Source organism: Anneissia japonica, unplaced genomic scaffold (genome assembly GCF_011630105.1).
Source record: "Anneissia japonica isolate Jap-2015-1 unplaced genomic scaffold, ASM1163010v1 scaffold3217_len398964_cov164, whole genome shotgun sequence".
NCBI lineage: Eukaryota > Metazoa > Echinodermata > Crinoidea > Comatulida > Comatulidae > Anneissia > Anneissia japonica.
Window position 1 is genome coordinate 68720 of NW_022750884.1, and position 23964 is coordinate 92683.

Here is a 23964-nt window from a genome sequence, read left to right on the forward strand (position 1 = left end):
TTTAATCTCAAGGAATTAAAATCACCCACTACAAATACATTTATGCAAAACAAAACATGAAATGGTATATATAATAACTTGAAAATAAATCGCTACCATAATTAATTTCTGCTAAGTGTAAGAACACTGTTTATCAGGTGTAAAATCATATCGCTTTTGGATGTAAAATTTTTCCCCTTAATAACTATTTTACAAATGTTATAATCAACTGTTTACCTGTTCATTTCATATTCATCTAGGACCTAATTAATAACCTGGGGACTTGTATATTACTAATTAAAATGGATCTTAATCAATAAGTAAAATTTATTACACCAAATCAACTAAAATTTCAACAGGTGTACCGTAAAATGTGGATAAAAGCAAACTGCAAAAATAGAGATTATGTATTATCTTCTGAAAGTTGACATAGAGGAAAAACATCAAAGTGTAATGTAAAAAGCATGTCACGCTACACTGCCATGCAAGGTCAATGAGATGAGGTCAGCACTTCTCTATCAGCCATATTGTGCAGGTATTTGCATAAGAGAGAGTCAAACTACAACAACATCCAGAACTACTTTCAATAAGCATAACAATGGTTGTTTGCTGGTCTCACGTCAGGTGCAATTTTTAGATATGGGATTTCCACTAGACACGTGCTTACCAACGAAAACCTATCCATTAATATTTACGTTGGAAAATCCATACCACGATTTCGACTGAAATTAATTTTTTGACTGATTTACAGACATTTTACTAGAAAAACAATACATTTTTATGGTATTATTTATGCTTACCTTATGAGTACAACGAAGAAGGTTTCCAACAGAAATTTAAAAATTCTTGGAGACAATGACCAAAAAATATGAAATGTAAAGGGCTCATCCAAGCCTTAGGAAAATCAACAGTCCATGCTTTGTATAGGTGCTAGAAAACAAAACCTATCAACAAAAAGCCAACCATAGAATCCTCCCTATTCAACTAGAAAAACCATACAACTAACAATCCTGTGTGGTGGTTTTTTAATGGTCAATGGGTGGGGAGGTGGATGGTCACACAGTAGCAAGGAAATTAGTAAGTAAACAGAAGTTAGGATAGCTCTTGAGAGCCATGTAACAATAATAATAATAAGTCAGACATTTTTACCACGCCAATTCAAAGTGTGTTGTGAATAATCCTGACTAAAACACAAACACACTTAGCTTAATGAATAGGATGAATAAAGGATAAATCCACAATATAGGCTATAGTGTATAAAAATAATTCATATATTTATATATTTTTTTTAATATAATTCAGAGCGGAGAAGCTATGCATTTACTCTGAAGATATTATTATTATTATTGTTATTTCAATTTCACAGCATTTCCTAATATCATCAGAATATAATCCTCAACTGGGGTGGGTGAATGGAGGGAGGGTGTGCGATTGCACCACCACCCCCCAACCCCATAAGTTGTACTAAGAAAAATAATTGTTTTGTATTGTTGATATGAATTATGAATTACCGGTAAGATTTTTTAGGTATGAGAGTGCAATTTCCAGGCATATTCTCAAAATTTTCTACCCTCAGCCCCAACCATGTTAGGGCTGAGGTGCACCCTATACCAGCATCAGGGTTAAGGATACCTGGGTATGACTGTACCTTCTGTATGTGAGTGTCTATGAGGGACTTCAATAGCCTGCCTATTTCTCACCTGTAAATATTTGGTCGATCAACTGCCTCTGAAGCACAATTTCTCTAATGGACATCACCATAGCTACCACACACCACGCAGGTACATTCCTCCTAGGTTAAAAAAATCTTTGAAAAAAAACATTAATATATTAGTTTTTAAAGAATTATTAAATGACAAAATATTTATGGAGAATTATGTATGAATTAAGACAATAAATAATTATAAATAATATATTTAAAAATGAAAAATTTTATTTCCATTCTTTAGTCTAAAGATTATGTGTCCATTAGCGTCCCCACCCCGGCCACTGACTGCAGCACTTATTTGATCATTCTTGGTATTGTGTATCCACCTATGCTATGTTAATATTAGTTGCGTAGAAAAAAAAATAATTATATGGAGAATTTAGAAGTCTAAATTCCAAATACTTGGAAATAAATAAATAAATTTGCTGCATAAAATGGATGTGTGGATGAGACAATCAAAATATATTATTCAATAAATAAGCTAGGCCTAGAGCTATGCCTGGAGCTCTGTCCATCCATGAGAAGATAAAGGTACTGTGCAACACTTCCTCTTGGAGGACCAGACTAGCCCTTAAAATAATAATCTTGATCTCATTTTACGATAGTAATCATAATTTCAAAAACCTAGCATTAGTATATACAACACACTGATGAGGTAGAATCTCCATCCATAAGTCAGGTTTGATTGATCCTATGTGTATCCATCTTGATAATAACATCTGAAAAATACTTTAAAGAAAAAAAACTAACAAGTTTAGGTATCATTTTTTTTCTTCAATTGACAAAAAATCTTTATAATGGGATGATTACATGAATAGCCCCTTACTGTATTAATAGCCAGAACCAAACCTATCACAAAGAGTACACCTGCATAATATAATATAATAATAATAATTTACATTTCTTTTGCGCATAATGCATGGTGCCTCTATGCGCTTTACATAAAATTATAAGACAAAATCATGAAAAATGTAGTTAGATTTATATAGCGCTTTTTATCCTTAAAGCGCTCAAGGCATAGACTAGCTCCCATAGTAACATCCTTCTCCCCTAAGGGTCAAATTTGTGTCTTTGGTAAATAATATTAATAGTGTAGTTTTATATAGCGCACAAATCCATCTAATGTAAGATGCTCAGGGCGCTTGAAATGTGGACTAGGAACTCGATCAATGACTTTCTTCGCCACTAAGGGTCCCTTCGTGTCTGTGCTACCCGGTAACCCGGTGCCAGCAACTCTCGTCGTCCACCACAGGGGCTGTCTGTTCCAGTACACCGGGGTATCCCCCTACTCGTCTCGAAGGATGTACTGGGTTCTTTATAGTGCACACGAGCCATTGTATACAAATACTTCTCAACTTTTGGAAGTTTTTTTATAAGTCTTTATGACTGTATGACAAAATTATATTTTATTGATAAGGTAGAAATGTAATAATCACCATAACTAACTTTGTATCATGTATTATATTATATAAAATTTATAAAACAGTATTCAGCATGTATATATTTATATTGTATATATTACTATGTAGAATGGCATATTTTGCATAACAAGTTATTGGAAATTCCTGTTTTAGCTGACAGCGTCATTCCCAGTCTAGAATAGTCTTTCGTCTAATCATTTCTATTTTTAATATCGGTGTTTTCCAAACACATAACGATTAATGGAACTATTTTTTTTCATGTTAATAGCCAATCAGCATAAGTGTAAGGGTATTTGTAGTGATCAGGCTACTTAGAGAGGGCTCACTATTTAGAATGTGATTCTGTCTAGACTACAATATTTTCCTATTTTCAAGAATGGAATGTTCCTTGACTGACGTAATAATGAATGGCACTACTTTTTTTGTTAGCCAATCAGTATCGGTGCAAGAATTGGTAGTGATGAGGCTATTAGAGAGGGCTCACTACTTACCATATGGTATAGTCTAGAATATTCCTCATGAATGGAAATTCCCCCAAAATTTACGAAAATCAAAAATAAATCGAACTATTTTGTCTTTGTCGTCAGCCAATTGCCACTGGCGCAAGTATATGTAGTGATGAGTTTTCGGAGAGGGCTCACTTTATCTGAATCTCTCTACGGAATAGATTTCGTTCATGGAGATTGTTCAATACCAAATTTATTCTCAGTATTAGGAATAGGGTTACAGGACCTATGGACCTGTAGCCAAATGGCTTAGATGTTTGCATTCTACAGAATTTTGGGTTCAAAACCTGCAACTCATTAGTTTCTCTCTATAATAAAATACTTCTTTGTATAGTATTAAGAAAACAAATGGTTCATAAAGAATAGGCCGAATTAGTCACCAAAACAAAGCGGCTATAGTGGGTATAACATCCGAACAAACCGCTAGGTGGCAGTTTTTTTCACACAATAGAAGTCTCCGCTTAAATATATTTCGACAGTTTTAAAACTCCTCAAACTTATTTATTTGTACATTTTATCGTAAAATGGATGGATGTGGTGAGTCCCGCGAGCGATTAGCCTAGGCCCCCTACAAGGCCTCTTAAAACACTTCATATTTTTAGTCTGAATGGAAATGTAAATCAGATCAACCTTAAACTCATGAATCCATGATTGTTAATAATAAAAAGTATCTTCTATGCTAACTTCATTACATTTTAGACGATTTAATATGCACCACTTTCGGCTCCGCTCAATGCATTAGCATAGGACTTTGGCGAGGTAAACAAATGTGATGACGTCATATTTGGTCACTAATTCGGTCTATTATATTACTGTATCATGTAGATGTTAGAGGAAAATTTTTGAAAATATTTACCCGGAAAGTCTAATTATCGAAAGATGACTGATGCTGTATCTATGTAACCTTTGCTTCTCTCTTGAGGATGTTACCATACATTTGCAAACCATTTCGATGGGAACATTTTACCTAGATGCAAAAAGGTGGTGGAAAAAGGGGGGAAAACATTTAAGACATAGTATCATAATGCTATTGGTTCCTGAAGTGACTGAAAATTTCTTAGAGGATTCACTATACAATTTCACAATTACTACTATTATTATTATTTTAATATTAGTGAATTCCATGTTAAAAATCATAATACTTTCTTTTAGATTTGTAACCTCTATTTTTTATATACAGTGTGTTTCCTTCTATTTTGAATCACCTTTACATAATTCTACTCAAAATTGATGGTCACATTCGAATTATGTTCTTTATATTATTAAATAATTTAATAGTTACTTATATAAATTGCTTGTATAGATGTTTAAGGGTGTATACCACTTGGCCTAATAGCTCAGTTAGTGATAGCTTCAGAAGGGTAATAGGAAGCTTTGATTCCTGAAGGGGGACATACACTTTTCTCAAATATTTATTATCATCTTCAATTATCATCAGTGGAGGTGTATCTCCATACCACTATCATGTGATTTACTATTATTCATCGTATATTATGCAATACCTTCAGAAATAAAAGACATAATGGGATAACCCTAGGGTGTATTATATACCACTTGGCCTCATACCTCAGCTGGTAGAGCAGGTTGGAGGGCCAAAGTGAATGTCTGATTTAACAGAGGGCTGCAACCAAACTTTGATGTTTCAAGTGAGCTTCCAAAAACCTCCAAGCACTGCTTTTACACCACTTTATTCACAGTTTTAATATTACTTTTTACATATCATCGATGTCAGGTCGTAAAAAGCAAGATGTTTCTAGCCAATGTTGCTTGAAGGGCCGCAAATATTGGGTTTTTAATTCACTTTCGCGGGCCACAAAAAACAAAATCGCTGTTGGGCCCATATGGCTCGTGGGCCGCACCTTGCCCACCTGTGTGGTAGAGTGTCCTAACAATAATTGGAAGGTCTTGGATTCGACCATATGTTTTTCTCAAATACTTAATACTATCATACATAAAAAACAAAAATTATAAATAATTACTTTTTCTCTAGATCTGTATGAAACTTGATGACTTTTGATCATGGTGGCTTACAGAAGCTAGTATCAACTTAGCTGAGATCTACATAGAGGATGACGAAGTCTCTAAAACAGCAGTTGGTCAAAATGGATCGGACAAATGGGCATCAGAAAGAATAATGTGGTAAAACTGAAAAAGGCACACAGAAAAGAACAACAGTAAATAAATGTTATATTCCTAGATTTGTTATTGATGTTCTCCATTTTATTTTGGATTATATTACAGGTCTATTCAATACATATTGTTGCTTCAAATCATATCCAAATCGCGTGCTTTATTTTTCGTAATTGATTTAGCAGCAGCACAACAAAGTTAATACTGTTTAAATATACAAAACTTTGGGTTTTTACAAATCACTATTTATAAATTATCAAAATATCATGTTAAACTTCCTAAAACACACAAACACAAAAAAAAAAAAAAAAAATGATATACTATGTCACTTTTTCCTTAGATCTGTGTACAACATGATGAACTGTTTAGATCAAGTGGTCACTGTTGCTTACAGTAGCTGGTATCAACTTAGCCAAAATTGCAAGGACGATGATAGGGTCTCTATATGAGTTGGGCTTTGTGGTATGATCAATGGACATCAGAATTGAGAAACTGCCTCTCTATGGTGGAAAACTGGTAAAGACAAAAAAAAAAAAACCAGTAAACAAATAATATTGTAGATTTTTACTGGTGTGTTTCATAAGTTTATTTTGTTTTCTTATTTATTCACCTTATGGGTATACACACATCATTGATGGTTTAATATCTCCTCTGCATCAAATGCTTTATTCTCTTGACCGATCCCCCAGTACCACTACATGGGGCATGCCATCCAATGACCATCCAATGACCAAAAAATTGAAAATTGACTTTTCAATATATTCATATTCTCCAAGCTTTAAAATTTACTGGAATCACTTACTATTGCCAAGTGAGTAAAAGTATAATTGCTTCTCTGTACAGTAAGTATAAATTACTGACACATTCTTATGCTAATTACTCAGTTCAATATTTAGCAACTTTGGGATGGCAAGTCTTATATAAGTAAATTACTTGAGATTTGGGATATAAATAATTAGTTTGATAGTAATTGTTATTGTTGTGATGGAATAGACAATAACTGGATTTGCGTCAGGAGAAACATGTATAGGTGTAATTTTGCCCTACCTGACGTGGAAATGTACCGAATACTCAGTACATTTGAAAACAACTGCGAAAAAAATCGCAAGTTGTCCTCGGGTGGTACTCGAACCCACGATCTCCAGATCACTAGCCTGGCATCATACCTCTAGACCACCGAGCTTGCGTCTGATGGCCAGGGTTGAATTCGAGTCCAAGTAAGCAGCGGGTACTGCAGTGTTGATAGTAATTGTTATTGTCGTGATGGAATAGACAATAACTGGATTTGCGTCAGGAGTATAGGTGTAATTATGCCCTACCTGACGTGGAAATGTACCGAATACTCAGTACATTTGAAAACAACTGCGAAAAAAAAAAAGGTTGTTAGTTTGTCATGTTTAGTTAAATTCTGTATAGCACAAAAAAAAATAATAGAAATGATTATGTCACTTTTTTCTCTAGATCTGTGTGGAACATGAAGAATTGTCTTGAATAGGTGGTCACGGTGGCTTACAGCAATTTAGCCAAAATTGGCATGGAGGATGGTAAAATCTCAGTTGGCCTTTGTGGTATGATCAATGGAAATCAAAATTGAGTAAACTGACTCTCTATGGTGAAAAAATGGTAAAGACAAAAAAAAAAAAACAGTAAATATTTAATATATTTGTAGATTTGTTATTGGTGCGTTTCCTAATTTTAATTTGTTTTCTTGAATGTCGTCTTTCTCGAGTGTCGATGGATGACGATGATGATCGTCATTTTGGATAGGGGATACAACCCCCCTCCCACTCGTCAGAGGATAAAAGACATGATACTATAAATCGTTTATATACTAAATGTCAGCCTGAATTGGACAGGCCTATATAAGTTAATAGTTTGGCATTACCTAACAACTTTCTTAGATCAAGGTGCCCTGTATGAGCATCTAGCGGCTTAATATTTTAAAATATTTTCTCATTAAAGAGGGGGGATCACCTCCCTCTAAAACTGTCCCCCCCCCCCCCGGCTCAGGCCTACTCTCTTCTGATGGCGCTACGAACTGAAGTACAACTTTTGCCCTGCCGTCAGGAAAATCCTAGCGCCGCCACTGCTGATATACTAAATTATTTACTTTGGGATTTGGAAAATAATAAATAATCAGTTTGCGATGTTCAGTTAACTTAACAAAAAATAATAGAAATTACATACTATGTCACATTCTTTCCTCTGTCTTTATTAGGTAGTTACAGTGGCTTGCAGTTAGCTGAGTATTAACTTTGCCAACATCTACCTGGAGGGAGGATGATGAGATCTCTACATCAGTTCGTAGTTCGTAGCCATCATGGATGTTGGATATCACATCTGAGTAGTAAACACGAATCTGTAGGGTGGAGTAATTATAATGTGTAAGTTTAAAATCTCTAAAAACACTTTTAATCTTAATCACAATTAAGCTCTGTTCACACTATCAAACTTGTACATGCCCATATATAGTCATGATGTCCCCATATATAGTCATGATATGCCCATATATAGTCATGATGTGTCTACATATAGTCATGATGTGTCTATATATAGTCATGATATGCCCATATATAGTCATGTGTCTATATATGGTCATGATGTGATGTCATCATGACCATATTTAGGCATGTCACATGTATTTGTCCAATAAAATTTGATAATCTGGATAAGAATTAATCTATTCAAGCTGGCTGCCAGGTTTAAGTCACCTATTATGACCTTTAATACAATATGACCTATTCTGTAGAAATGCTAACCAATCTGAAACTGTTGCTGTAATTCAAGTGCTGTGTTGTAGGCATACGCATATCATGCTTGTTCACAGAGCAGCGCTATAACCTTCGGTTATATCTTTCGGGCGAGTCGAGCGATCAAACAGTAATGCAGGGGCGCCGTTAACTACAGCCTTAAAATCAGCATTGGTTCGAGCCACTCCTTGCCTATGGTTCCTCTAGTCATGACTATCAAAACACCAAACGTGGATATTCAAAGTGTTCATATCAAGTGGCAGGCTACACTTGGGCCTCATCAGGCCTTAGTCACACCTAGCATTATGTCCCAATTGTAAACATAGCCTAAGGCCGTATTTGGATTGGATCATGAATACATACTGGAGAAAATACTGTAGTAAACAGAAGTTTTAATTGTGTATTATTCTAATAATTTCAGATAAAGATGCCCTGTGGAATCAAGGATAAATGCTGTTAAGTCAAACCTAGTGTAATGTACCATACTATATTCTTGTACACTTCAACTTCAATCCAAAGGTAAATTTCATTTATATAAGGAATGTTGTTGCAAAATGGCTGTAGCCGCAGTTGTACTGGATTTAAAAAAGGGAAGATTTTACCGAGACCGTGGGTGACATTCCAAACCATGGAATTCTTACCATAAGCCACGGTAAAACTAACAAAGTCGTGAAACCAACTAATGGGGTCGCTAAATTTTATGCATGTGTGGTTGCCCAACATAGCGGTAAAGGTCATCAACTTCAGTGACTCAGGTCGTCCCGGTAAAATTAGCTTGGTTAGTTTTCCTGGGCAAACAGGTGTCGGGTACATTAACCGCGGGTAAGTTTCCTGAGCTCAAAAGATGGCCTAAAGATAAAAAAAAAAATGTTTTCACCATTATCAACAGTTCAATATCCAATTAGTCATGTCCAAAAATCTTAGTTCTGGAAATGGCAAACAAACCATTTATTTAACATTATTTTGGTAGTGAATTCCATTAAACAATGTATGCACAAATAACATTGGAAGACAATCACTCAAAATCATGTTTATCTTGCCTAAGAGTGCTGTACTTTCACTTACCAATAAATAAGGCCTGAAATGTCCAATTTCAATGAATGACACCTCATTTTATATATTACATATTCAAGTATCTGAAAATACCAATAACAAGAATTTCAATATTTGCAACTTAGCCATTCTGCCACAAACATGCCTCATATTGCAATGCTCATCATTCAAAACAACTTTTTATTAATTAATATTTTCTTCATTCAATATGAATGATCAGAAAATAAGCGTAGGATGAAAACCCACTTTCTCTAGAAAAGGCAAATGGCCCCATACCTACTGTAAAGGAGGCCAGGAAATATTCATCAGCATATTTTTTCCCATTAAATGTGCTAAAATTAAACCTTCAAATATATACGTCAAAAGCACCGAAGTGGGTGGGGTATGTCCCATACCCAGCTGACCTCAAAGAAGCCTTAACCAGGGCCTTAAGCCTTCTTTGTACACCACTGACAACGGACACTAATATCCTACAGTTTATACTCACTTATGCATGCCTCCATGGCTTTGCTGTCGTTGTTTGTCATTCAATACAGACTTCTGTTTCTCCTACTGTACGGCTTTATCTTTTTATCCAAATATGCCAGCCAAAATAACATACTGCATGTAAGAACATTGGTAGAGCTAGTTGCAGGATGCCTGTAAATATCGAAGTCACAACATGTTAATACTGTATAAACGTTTATTTGCTTTACAATGTAAACTTCTCAATCTGAGTTTTAAGATAACAGAGACAATCAAAATAGTTTGAGGAAAATTATGAAAAACACATTAATGGGAAAGGAGTAATTCTACCCACTGACTCACCCCATTCCCCCATCCATCTTCACACACCATTTGCCACACCAGTTTATTGTTATGTCCTAACACTGTATCACAGTAACATTATTAATTAGTAATACCCTAGTATTATATAGTCAGATTTTGGATGGTAATGTACACACCAAAACTTATTTTTGTATTTTACAGAGAAAATGTAAATTCACTGAAAGAGCAACTCGACATCAAGACACAGAAATCGCTACAATACAGTACAGGTCTATAGAAGAAAACAACACATCTCTGGACACAAAAAAAGTGGATTCATAAAACCAGCCTTAGTACGATTCCAATAACATGCCTCTGGCCACAGAAATAAGTGTGTAGTGCTCACAGCTAGGCATTCCTCAGTAACAATCTTATTTCATTTGGATGGGGGATACATTGAGAAACTGGTAGAAAAATAAAGAATTAAAGCTAATTACATAATAATACTTTGGTTGTATATTGAGGCCAGTCTGCAAATTAGGGCAAATATTAAGCCTAATATTAATAATCTGTCTACACACTTCAAAAATATCTTACAATACACAACCATTGTTATGATTCTACGCACCTACCGGTAGCTAGTTTGGAGCAAATTATAGTATTTGGATGTATCCCCCATGCAGATAAAATACTTTAGAATGTGGTTGGGACGGAAGTCGGCTACTATTTTTGTATGCAGTTACAGATTTCTAGTTGTAGATTTTTTAGGCTGAGCATTCTCCCCACAGGCCCTATTTACAGTCTGTTCTCTCAGTCTACTATAGGAATCCAAATAAAATATTAGAGCTTGCTATTGACTGTTGAACTGCTCTGGTTGCAGACTGTAAAATAGGACCTGTATAATGAATATATTCCTCGCACAAACACTTAGGCCTAAAAATACAATCGTGGCTTTAAAATAAGGGATGATTTCCGCGTAAATTTTGTATAAATTTTGGCTTTTATGTTTTTATACAACCAATGCATCACGCAGTGTTTGACATGCATGCTGCCCACATATTTTCCTATCAAATTTCCATGGAAATTTGAGCTATTTTTAATTCTATATATCCTCACACAAGTAAAATACTTTACACTACACTGTACAGTATGGCTCTGGTAACTGATATGAATACATTTCACTTACTTTGTGCAAAAGATTGCTAAAGTGAGTACCTACTAGTGTTGGTATGTACCTGAGTGACTCCTGCACATGCTTTTGTTTGTTTGTTTTTCTGTGTCACGTCCGTTGCCCGTGGCATGCACACTTAAGTATTTGTATTCCTCAATGAATTTCAAGTTCCAACTGACTGACCCTTTCGAGTAGTAGGCCTACTCAACGTAAACGTAGCCTAGGCCTACCCTTCTTAATCTTACTTATCAAAGTACAGTTAACCAAGAAGCAGTAGGCCTAGTTACTAACTTCGGTATTCCTGGCCCTACAATTATTAGGACTACGCAAGCCTAGACTAGCTACAGGACCACCAGGACAGGCCTCCTACTAATACTATTGCTAGGCTAGGCCTAGAACTGATGCTAGGTAAACTCAAAGCGGCGTAGAGGTAGAGCCAGCCAAGAGGCACAGAAAAAGTGTAGGACCTCCTGTCTAGCTTTAATGCTAGCCTAGCTAGTAGGCTAGGCCTTGATTCCAATAAGTTTCATGTCACTATTGTTGTAGTTACGTTATTCATATAGTAACGTTTTAAGCCTAGCCTACACCACTCTTTTTTCTTTCTTTTTTTTTAATAATTAACTAAACTTACGTAAAATTATGGCCAATAAAGATAGAGACAAAAAGAAATCAAAAAAGAAAAGAAAACAAAAAGATTGAACAAAGCGCCACCACAGATAACTACGTTTACAGGTTATACGACGATATTTGTCCCAATTCCTAGAAGAAAAAAAATAGGAAAAATAAGAAGATTAAATACTAAATTATTTTATTCTATTTATTTTATTTTAACAATATTTTGAGAAGGTGGTCAACTTAGTCTAAGCTGTTCAAACTTTGAATGGATAGACTATAAACTAAAAATGTTAGGAAGAATAATTTATAGTTACACTTAAAAAGTGTGCCAAGTACAGTAATTCGGCCTTTTAAACATAAAACAGTGTGTATTAATAATAAACGTTTATAGAATTATTACTGTATAAATTCGCATAGTATTTAACAGTCACTAAAGTGGAACGTTCGTAGGGGAAGGCAAAGGGCCATGTAATCATGGTAAAACAATCTGTACAAATGTTAGAGTTCTCTGGAATCGAAAAGGTTACCTCACGTATATTAAAATAGTATGTAAGTGTTAGAGCATAATACGTCTAGAACGTATTGAAGCTCTGACGAATTTCTTATTACTAGAAAATTAAAATATAAAACAATTATCAGGACGTCTTTCAAACTACTTCCCAATTTAACATTATTTATGGTGTTCGTTTAAAATATGATTTGGTGGCTAAATTTAGGCATAATTAGCATAATGAATTACTCATGTAGCTCTTCACAAACATATTATACTTCTTGTTTTTTCCATCTTCTTACAACTTATTGCTGTTGGGGTTGGGGGAGGTGTTGGGTGGCTGGGGTATATTGGCCATTTTCCATGCTCTAGGAAAAGTACCTTCACTAGGTGACCAGTTAAAAAGCATAGGGCCTACACAGCGGTTGACAGATGGCAGGAGTACCAAGTTTAGTGATATCACTACCAGATGACTTTTTTACATCTATTTCACGTAAAAGTGTTTCGATGCGTAAAATATCAATATTGAAAGTAGATACATCTAGAAGGTCTGCAGTATAAATAGACTTTTTGGAACACTGTTCAATACAGAACTATAAAATATGTATTAAATAAATTAGCTTTTTCCTCAGTAAAAGAGGCAGTAGTTTCATCATGTTTCAAGTTGAAAATGACACTCTTTTATAATAAAATTCATCATCATCGATCAATAAACGCCGTGATGTTCCATTGAAAATAAAACTCAATTGTCATTGATGTATTTTTAATTTACTTTACCATGTGCCGAAAACCAATCTAATTATTTTTATTATTACAAGTACACTTTTTCTCATACTTCTTTAAATTATAACAAAGGCACGCGCACAAGAGCCGTGTATTATAAGAAGGCCCAATTCAGATGTTTGTGGGCAGAGATAGAGTACCGGTTGTACAACACACTTTCGTTAAAACCTGGGTTATTTATGCAGTTCATTTCAACAATTTCCAGGCATCTTATTACATTGCGGACGAAAAGTAAGGGACCAACCCCCACCCCCTTAACAATATTTTAGAACGTGGCCCCCGTCCCTCCTTGATCATGGGTTTAGAAAGAAGCCACCCCTTCCCGAGATTTTTTTGGAATTAGTTGACGGCTAGACGCTCTTGGATGACATCTGAAAAAAGTTGAGCTTAAAATAGAAAGTATATTTTTTACGAGAGTAGCCTACTACATGTAACTATATAAGGAGCACACACACAAGACGAGTGACTATATATATTTTTTCAAGATGGCAGTTCCAAAGAGAAGGTTGAATTGACAATTTAAAATAAACATATATTTTCTAAACTTTGTATCTGCTAATTCAGTGTTCATAAAATGTTCGTTAGTCGCTCACTAGTGACCTCATCACTGATAGTCGTCACCTATGGCCAAAAGCTGATAACACAATGTGCAGGCTACAATGATGGTTGCTGAAACGTCAAGTACTAAGGGCTTATCAAAGTCCACTGATTAATCTCAGATAAGATAGTATAATACTCCAAGTATCGAAAATATGCACGCCATCGTGTCGGGATTCATCATCAGGGCTTATAGTGTCTTAATATTGTGTAGTTATATTTTTATACCGATCTGATATTACCAAACAAACTGTTTTTTTCTAGTTGTCAACCTCCATCGATCATTTGCCGAAATATATGAATAATTTTTATTATATTAAATCATTAATCAGGAATTTTAGTTCTGAAAAGCTAAAAGCTGAACTGAAATAATCGTGCATCACGCCCTCTAGTGATGAGCTACAGACTTGTTTTAGAATTACTGTACTGTTAAAGCATGGACCTATTAATAAAGATATCACTATCCATTTACTACCGTATGCTCGAATCATGGACCTATTAATATGCTCGAATAAACTCCGCTCTCGAATATGCGCCGCACCGGAAATTCGGAATTATTGAGACGATCCCTGCACTTAAGGTATCACAGCCCAAAAGTACACTGTAGCTAGTTTTCAGCTCTCCACCAGATGATAGTTTGATCGTTCAATCTGGTAGAATATTTTAATTCAATATATTTTAATTCAATAGAACTTTTATATTCAATAATTAAACACTGGTGATCTTCAATGCTGTAGGTAGGCTAGCCTAGGCCCAGGCGGGGCGCTATGGTCTCATCTAGGCTAGGCTAGGCCTACCCTAGCCTAGCTAGCCTAAATAAAGCACGATTTATCACCATTGGGGTGAGTGACTTGAGACCTATACATTCAGCAGCTGATTGGCTTAATTGATTTCTGGGCCCTTCGTTAAAACACACTTCCAGTGTCGGGAAAGCTTATTTCCTGCCATCTAGGATTTAAAATTTTCCCAGAGGATAATCCCCGGACCACCCTTTCTTTTTTGGATTTATCGATTCATGGAAAAAGGAATAGGCGTGCAACTAATTTATTTATGTATGTATACACACATAAAATAAGACATGAGAAAATTTACCTGACCGTTTTCAAGAGGGAAAAACCTTAAATTTTGAAGAACTTAAAAAGTCATTTAAAAGACATTTCAGAAGTCAGGAAAGCTCATTTTCCGCATTCTAGAAATCGAAATATTTCCGGGGTAACCCGGACACCCTTTTTCTCGGAATTCATTGATTCATTAAATCATTTTCAAGAGGGGAAAAAATTGAATTTTGAAGAAATAAAAAGTAATTAAAAGACACCTCAGAAGTCGGGAAAGCTTATTTCCCGCCTTCTAAGAATCAAAATTTTCCCGAGGAGAACCCCCGGACCCCCCTTTCTTTTTCGGAATTTATTGATTAATGGAAAAAAATATCGTATGCAATTACGGTACTCAATTTGTTTATGTATGTAAACACACATAAAATAAGACATGAGAAAAATTTTCCTGACCGTTTTCGTTTCAAGAGGGGAAAACCTTGAATTTTCACAGCTGCGAGTAGATGAATTATTATTTTAATGACACATTTTATAGTTGCATATTGCGGCTACCCTGAATATTAAAATTTCTTTTAAAAGACATGCACCTTTTTTCTTTTTTTTCTTTTTTATTTGTTACTGAAAACTACCATGCTAGATAGTAAAAATTGACTTATTGCAAACTCATATTCCTTGCACCCTCACCAGGGACTCTGCCCCTGGACCTCGCTGGGGGCCTTGGGCGGCCCCCTGGCCCCAGCCAAAGGCTGCTCGCTTCGCTCGCAGGCTGCGCCCCCCCCCCCTCCTTTTCTGGCAGGCTGGATCCGCCTATGGCACCATAATCGCTGCGGCGCTTAATCGAGAGTACTGTCAATACTGTTCGTAATGAAACAAGGATTTAAATACAATATACAGTGTTAAAATGAATAACTCAATGAAGACACAAGCATTTCTTTACAAACGTTTGTTTACGATGATAGGACCTATGATAGACCTACTGAACTACGAATAATGTGAAATAGGTATCATAGGTACGGGCATGAAAGCGCCACGCCCAATATTTTTTTTATTAGCACCGCTCTCGAATAAGCGCCACACTGAAACCTGCAGAAATGTTAAAAGCGCCGCGACGCTTATTCGAGCATTTGTGGTACTGATTATAGTCATAATTACCACTATCCTTATAATCATCATCTTCACTATAATCATTAGGCCTATCATTATCATCATCAGCTTCATTATCATCATCGCTATCATCATGTCGTCATCATCATTATCATCATAATCATCAGCTTCATCATCATAATCATCATAACAAACCCTCATCAATTTATGATAAGAAATTTGTGTTTGTACAATTTTATTTTATCCTGACAATCATCATCAACGTCGAGGCTTGTCATACTTACAGTATAAGTACATCACAATAAAACAATACTGTAATTCAAAACACGACACAACTATTTAATATAGCCTTTAACAAGACAGCGTACGGTAGTTTACAAGTTTTTCCTCCACAATGTACATCTCCCTAAATTGAGTATTTGAATCCACACTCCCGTGGCACAGACTGGTGAGATTGTTGAACCGTTTTTAATTGACAAGCAAATGGAATCCTCTTTTTTCTTGCTGCTAGATTTGTCAAAATATATTGAGTTTCCTTGCGGATATGATTGACTTCTATTGTTGTTAGGTCTAATTTGAAATTATATTGTTTCTTTAAAAGTAAAGTGAAAAAAAATATATAAAACTTTGAAATGATGATACTGTATATTAGTGACAGTGTGTTTTTGTGAATGTAACCGACGTTTTTTGTCTTTTTTTTTTACGAAGTAGAATATCCTATTGCAGCCGAGACGATTAATATGGCAACAAAAAGTAAAATACAGGTCTCCCTCCAATTAAATACCATTTTGGGACCGGGGTTTCCATGGTCTTTGTCAGCTTTGATGACTAATTAGTATAGTGCCTAATAAAGATAAAAACAATTGTGGATGTAGGGCCACAGTAAGTGGTCTTTAATCGAAGTGGGGCCTATTTTGAGATATTAGAACAAGATGATAATGGACGAATATAATTTTCAAGTCTTAAACAGACAATTGAGGGCGCTCATCATGCCATCAAAAACGCACCAAAACTGAACAGTATGAATGTCGTCGGGAACCATCGAATATGGGATCGAATATCACCTCTTTGGTTTGCAACTACAAACTTTTAAAGTTATAGACCTAAATGACATGGTAGTTTAAATCACACTCTTAAAAATCGATCGATGCTACGTTTCAGACTTCTTCCAATTTTATTGAAAATATTTTGACAAAAACATTTTGTACCATGTTTTACCAAATCGAACAATAAACACCTAACTGGTATTGAAACTCACAACCATTATTATAATACATGGAAACAGTAACTTATTTATTTATCGTTACTGGACTTGACAAACTTGTGGCATTAAGAAATCAAATAATCATACACATGTTACTGATTCAACATGACAATAATTACACTTACTGTATTTTAACACTATACATGGAGCCTGGTTATACAAACGATTCGTGTACTGGCAGCAATTTGTTCACGTAACAGAACTGATTGCAACACTTATTATCAGTGTTAAAAATGCCATGTCCCAAAGGTGCATGGATTTGATATGTGCCTTACGTACGCCGCAACTACAGGATAAAGCTCAGTCTGCCTTCACAATCAGCAGACGGCGTCGCCAAGCGCTCACAGTGAGCGGAGCCGATTCTTCGGTCGACAGTCGCGCGAGCACCGTCGTGCGACGCGCAATGTGTACATGTAAAGTAGGAAGTAATTAAGCTTGAGAAGATAAATTCGGACTCCCTGTCAACTCGACGTCACGTGAATACAATGACAATAATTGATTATTATAGACGTCAACAAATAACATTTTTCATAATTATTTACAATTTACTTTATGCAGAATACGTCAATCACTATTAATTTTTTATCATTATTATGATAATAAAAAGACACCCTTTTAAAATTACTCATTCTAACATCCCTGGCAACCGGCTCTTTTGGCTTTTGATATCTATTTCTTTGTATAATTCGTCAGGTCATACGATGCGTCTATTTTCAGTAGTCTTTTGGAAAACATCTTTTACACTTATATACACATTTAATAATCTACTTTCTTGGTCTAAAATGTTGAAGTTCATCGTTTTTGGTGTTATTTAAGTTAATAATAATAACAATACAGTAGTAATAATATTAACAGTAATAATAATAATAATGGAAGATTTTAAATATGTTAATAAATAAATAAATGAATAAATGCAGTATTCTATCTAGATCCAGTATTTTAATGTACAGCCCTAATGACGTCATAATGTGAGCTGAAGTCAAAATACCTTTTTAAATGGCAACCAATCAAAACAAAACAGAGAGTTTATAGTGTTAAAAACACAGAGGTATGATTGTTGGTTCATTGACACAAGAAGTTAGCCTATGACATTGACACTTTAATATATTTTTTCTGCTTGATTAACAAAGAAAAACTCTTTTATACACTCATCCTCCTAATTGTAGTTTTTAGGCGTTAAGCATTTGTGTGAAAATAACCGCATCGATGATAACGATGCAGACGATGTATATCCACATAAAAAATCTATCAAGAACACTGGCTACTAACTGCCAGTCGCTTATCAGCTGGTCGGTTTTCTCTTTCTCTGAAAAATGATCAACTAAGAAACGTAGATGGCGCAACATTTCACGACACATCGGGTCCGTTGACGCATCCAGCGCTGAAAGTCGTATATTACGCGTCCCATTTAAACGCTTCTCTCTGGATGCCATATCAATCGGGTCATCATGGGGGCCCATGTCCATATCCGTGTAAATAGTTTGAGTTATTGGTTCGTAGTTGCGTTTGGAGTTGCTTCGCTGAATATTGGATACGTGCACATGAAGACATAAAGTGCGCGCGAGAAATTGTAAGAACACTATTTGCATCCATCTTGGCAACGGGCTTTGTCGATGATGACAGTTCAATACAAATACAGTCATTATTGTAGAAATCGAAACTAACATTATTGTGATAATATAAAATCGAGCTGAAAAAAGGAATAGAAATATGTAAGATGGTCTAAAAGGCATTATCATTTTTTTTTTAAAGAGAGAATAACTTGCCCTATACAAAAAGGAATACGGTAGTCTGCTACGGTATAGTAAAATAACGGGATTTAAAGGGCATCTGGGGCTATAAAATAAAACGCATAATTATTGCCATCTAAAATAAATTGATCATGAAACAGATCAGATGATACTTTTATTATGATATTCAGACTCTAACGACCATAATTAAAAATCCATAGGGGACATAAGTAATGCCTTGTGAGTTCTCTGCCGAGCTGACATCACACAGTAGCGCTTACAGTCAATCTAAAGATCTGCTTCAGCAGCGTGATTAATGAGACTCTACTTCGCGGCACGTCACAGTCGATTTAGCCGGTTATTCTACGTAGCGAACTATTCTTGCGAAGCAAAAATATTTATTAATATACACATGAAAGAGTGATTTCGATTGAATTTCTACTCTGCTTTCCATGTAAATTCGCCGGCGGAGCTTTGATAAGAATGAGGTGATGGATCACATAGAAGGAAAGACATGACACGCGGGGATGTGGGATGGTATCGTACTGGTAATAGCCTATTGCATTATTTATATTTAATGTTAGCCTAATTCTGTATTCTGAATTTACATTTTAGATGGCATAAAAATTACGCAGTCTAGACGTTCTAAAATTTAATTAAGCATTATGAAAAAAGAGAAAAAGCGATGACTTACAGAGTAGCGGAATATCATTACCAGTTGCCGGCATGTTTTCAGCTACAACCAACATAAACACTGTTAATGACAAAAGTACGGTGATACCAAGCGACACTTTTTCTCCTGAGTTACATGGTAAAAGAAATCCGACCAATGACATTGCAGATATCAGCAGGCATGGAACGACAAGATTAACAAAATAAAACAGAGGAAGCCGTTTGATCTCCAGTTTAAACGTCACGCTGGCGTACGTCTTACCCGGGCAACAAGTAAAACTCTCCAACTCCTTCGTGTTGGTCATTTCTGTGTTTTAATAAAAAATAAAGGAGTTATAATTGGCAGAATGGATGTTGATACTTGACTTTTGTTGATTGCATAATAAATAAAAGTTGCCTTTCAAAATGCAAGTTATTTGCTAGTTGTAGCCTTCATTGTCATCTCGAAACCTTTATCAGCTAACAGGTTATTCCACCCGAAGTGGTCTTGTGACTAAGTAAGCCACAAATTATGAATCTGTCAAATGACAGCGAAAGCTACGACAATCAAGCAAATTAAAAAAAAAACACTTTTATTTATTATAATTAATGATAAAATAACTAATGACTATTTCGAAATACCAATAATAATGCGCACAATGTATAATGAATCAGTCAAGCAATTACCAGTATTTATTAATATTATCATCATCATCATCATAATAATCATTAATATTATTAATTATTATCATTGTCATCGTCATTGTTGTCATCGCCGTCGAAATCGTCCTTGCCAGAGTTGTTATTGTTACATACATTGGCTTGTGTATCATACAGGCTGAGAAAGAAAATGACAAAAAATGACCAATCGTCGCCGTCTAAATCTATAATATCTGCATTATTCATATAACATCTGTATCCTCTGCATGAGTAATTGCAAGTTAGCCGTGAGACTGCTCTGAGTTTTTTAAAATAAAAGTTGATTTTTATTTTTACCCAGTTTTTTAATTTCTAACTTTCTAGAATCAATTTTGGAGTGAATAATCGCAATTTTCAATGTTCATTTTCAATACAGTATTAACTAAAAATAATTTAAAAAAAATTAACATACTCAACGTTTGCCATTCACCATTATCCTCATAGTTCGACGCATCTGACGTCAAGTTGAAGTAGTCAATATACCGAGTATCGTGCTGCCACGATCCAAACTTCAAACGACAGTCTTGTTTATCAAATGGGTAAAGGTAGACGTCAACTGAACAATGACTCTTAATCGTAAGGGGCGCACTCCAATCGACGTTGCCATCGTTCGTCACAATTACATTTGTCGTTACGGTCATAAACGGTTCATTAGAACTCTCGTCACGACTGGAACCCATAGGGGGGAAAAAGAATTTGATGTAATACAAACAAGTATAACATAGCCAATTTATGTCCATGTTTTTTTTTTTTTTTTTTTGTTGAAATGTGGAAAATACAAACTAAACCAGTCACTCAAGGGTTCAGCATTGAAATGAAAGTTATAAAATGGAAAATAATTGTTTAAATCCGACATTTCGTTATTAAGTTAAGAGCTTAAACATACCGCTGTTTAAAGAACAGTATTTGACTGAAATCAACCTTAACAACTTTAAAATTTCGGACATTTCTCAAGCAGAGACCATAACTAAATTAAAAAATGTTGTTTTAACGTGAAAACGGGGAAAATATCAACAAAGCATGATGTATAGACATAATAAAGTGTAGTTTATTGAAGCAGATTTCGAAAATGTGGACATTCCAACATGTTTTGGCCATTATCTCTGAAACACTAAATGCGAGGATTGATTGGTTTGACTTGGTTTTGTCACAAATTCTTTTTTGAAAATCTAAACCAATTGCACCAAAATACCAAAACCTGAAAACGTATAATAATTAACAAAGAAAACTAAATTGATGTTCAGTATCGAATATATCTATGTAAAGTTGTGACACTCCATTTTGTTAAATTCTAAATATGAACACATTTGAAAATGTGTTTTATACCATCTTTCAATCCATTCTCAACATCTTTATTGGAATAGTTTAATTACGATAAACATAATAATAAAGGCATCTAAACAATTATTAACCACGAGAACGGTATTTAAAATTATTTCTCAATCAAAATATTTCTAAGTGATATATAATTAGAAGTTTTTTTTCAACAATTCATGAGATGCGATTATTGAACTATCCTAGAGCCGCTTTTTAAAAAGTTAGCAATTAGGTCTAAATCAAATTGGTAAATTTTAACGACACTAATTTTCGGTAAATGGAACTACATTAAACTCAACGTTGCTGTTTAGTGCTGAACAAGTTTTCGGCTCCAGTTACGATGTAGAAGAGCAAAATCACATCAGTGAGCGAGAAAAACAGTTTGAAATTTCCTATGGTTATTAAGACGAGACGGTTGTTCAAAAAATGTTGTATTAGAATTTATGTTTCCCAAGCTTACAAAAACGATAACCTATACGGCTAAGTCAGCAAATGTTTAGTCAATCCACCCCTACAGTAGCATATCTAGGCCTATCACACCGTAGGTCACCCATGCTTTTTACACGAATCAACGATCATATTCAGCTCTTATATGTATTTTCAAGAATTCTTTAGGCACAAATGACGATAATGAAGATGATGCCATTCGTATTCGTTATCATTTTCGTAAGGTTGCGAAAACTCCCTAATATCCCCCCGAATGACAAACAAATCCTGACTATCTTAATCTTACGTGTTGTATAGTATTGTATCTGGAAGCCACACTTTGCTTGCTGGAACTCGAATTACGTCCAAACCGTCATAATCACTGGAATTCCAGGTAAGGTATTCGTCTTTCCATCGCTGAAATTAGTCCATTAGAACATTATTCAAATCATTATTTAACAAATTATTATTCTAAAAGAAAAGGCCAATAATTCCCTTAAAACAAAACTGCAATATATTACGGTTCGTTTGAAAAAAGCAAGCAAAGACATAGCGTTTACAGCACGAAAGGGTAGCAAGTGTGTGTACGATGGGCCTCTCCACTAAGCCCCGCCCCTTGGATATTGTTGCTAAGGACGACAGTGTTAAAAATACGCAAACACGTGCATTGATGAAATGCAAGCAAGCACATAGTAAAGCCTACTTTTAGCAAATCAGACTTCATGTCAATAGGTTGGACAGGTTTCACAATGCGCATACAATTAAGAAAAAATTTGCTTTAAAAACATGATGGGTGGGTAAGGAGGGAGCCGTATGTATTAAAAGGCAAAAAAAAAAAAAAAATACTGGAAACAACAACAATGTTTAATAGCTGATTTTTGTGTTTTCAGCGATGCCCGACCAAGCCCATTTACTTACGCTCTCGTCGAGCAAATCATGGCGGCTCCTATTTTATTGTATATGATTTATATTAGATTTAATTAACGCAAAAACCAGAGAGCAAGTCTAAGGCGAAATTACAAAATGTTTCGAAACCGTGTAATGTTAGATCACAGATCCTATATTGTATAAATAATATAGGATCTATAGTTCGATAATAGTCACACGTGCTACATGAAACGTAGTTATCATCTTAGGAACACGGCCATAAGATCATAATCACTTCCACATGTGAAAGATTACCGTCAAATCAAAATACTAATTTATATACATCAACTAATCAATCAATGTATTCCGCTCGGAAGCTCCACCTTTGCATCATCGGTGTCATACACATATGTGATGCATTCATATTTACCATACACATTCAGTAAATGAAGTACTTAAAATAAATAAAGCAAAAGAAAATTTAAAAAAATTATATATTGAATGTATAAATAAATAAATGAATAAATAGATTTTAAAAAAAGAAAACAAGCAAACAAATAAATATATGAATATAAATGAATACATGAACATATGGTAAAGAGCTAGAGAAATACAAAAATAAAATAGAGATATCCGTACGTTGTTTAAATCATTCTACGAATCTGAAGGAACGTCACGCTGACAGTGGGGACGTAACATCCATTGCTTCTTTTTTTTTTATTGACTTCGCTGCAACTCGTATCCATGTATACAGTATCCAGATGCATGACAAAATTACTGTAACAAAATCGTTGGGTTGCCAAACATAGTGACGTTTTGAAACCATGGTGGGTTGTTGGGAATTTCCTTTGTTTTACTGTAGACACACACACACACACACACACACACACACACACACACACAC

General features: G+C 35.0%; 1 protein-coding gene and 2 long non-coding RNA genes across 10 annotated transcripts in view; 1 reads left to right on the forward strand and 2 right to left on the reverse strand.

Moving 5' to 3' along the window:
• The window catches only part of LOC117121558, a 40319-nt gene extending 28133 nt beyond the window's left edge, over positions 1-12186 (reverse strand). For 3 of the 8 annotated variants that reach the window (XR_004447591.1, XR_004447584.1, XR_004447587.1), the window contains exons 1-9: positions 12097-12186; positions 10035-10186; positions 9560-9630; positions 7932-8103; positions 6066-6257; positions 5594-5759; positions 4471-4581; positions 2336-2416; positions 1680-1786 (exon numbers count right to left, since the gene is read on the reverse strand). This is a non-coding gene — a long non-coding RNA (uncharacterized LOC117121558). Of the gene's footprint in view, positions 1-1679; positions 1787-2311; positions 2417-4470; positions 4582-5593; positions 5760-6065; positions 6258-7931; positions 8104-9135; positions 9344-9559; positions 9631-10034; positions 10187-12096 lie in introns of all 8 variants that reach the window. The other 5 variants (XR_004447586.1, XR_004447588.1, XR_004447590.1 and 2 more) reach the window with 5 other exon arrangements.
• On the forward strand, positions 5648-12103 carry LOC117121559. Its single transcript, XR_004447592.1, has 6 exons — positions 5648-5788; positions 6085-6260; positions 7206-7367; positions 7963-8128; positions 8916-9013; positions 10517-12103. It is a non-coding gene; the product is annotated as an uncharacterized LOC117121559 (long non-coding RNA).
• Positions 12187-17261: 5075 nt separating the features above from the next.
• LOC117121572 (acetylcholine receptor subunit alpha-like 1) overlaps positions 17262-23964 on the reverse strand; it is a 32264-nt gene continuing 25561 nt past the window's right edge. The window contains exons 4-7 of the mRNA XM_033266815.1: positions 22501-22610; positions 20863-21119; positions 19795-20079; positions 17262-19060 (exon numbers count right to left, since the gene is read on the reverse strand). Of these exons, the coding sequence (XP_033122706.1) occupies positions 18540-19060; positions 19795-20079; positions 20863-21119; positions 22501-22610 (1173 nt within the window). The 3' untranslated portion in view covers positions 17262-18539. The remainder of the gene's footprint in view (positions 19061-19794; positions 20080-20862; positions 21120-22500; positions 22611-23964) is intronic.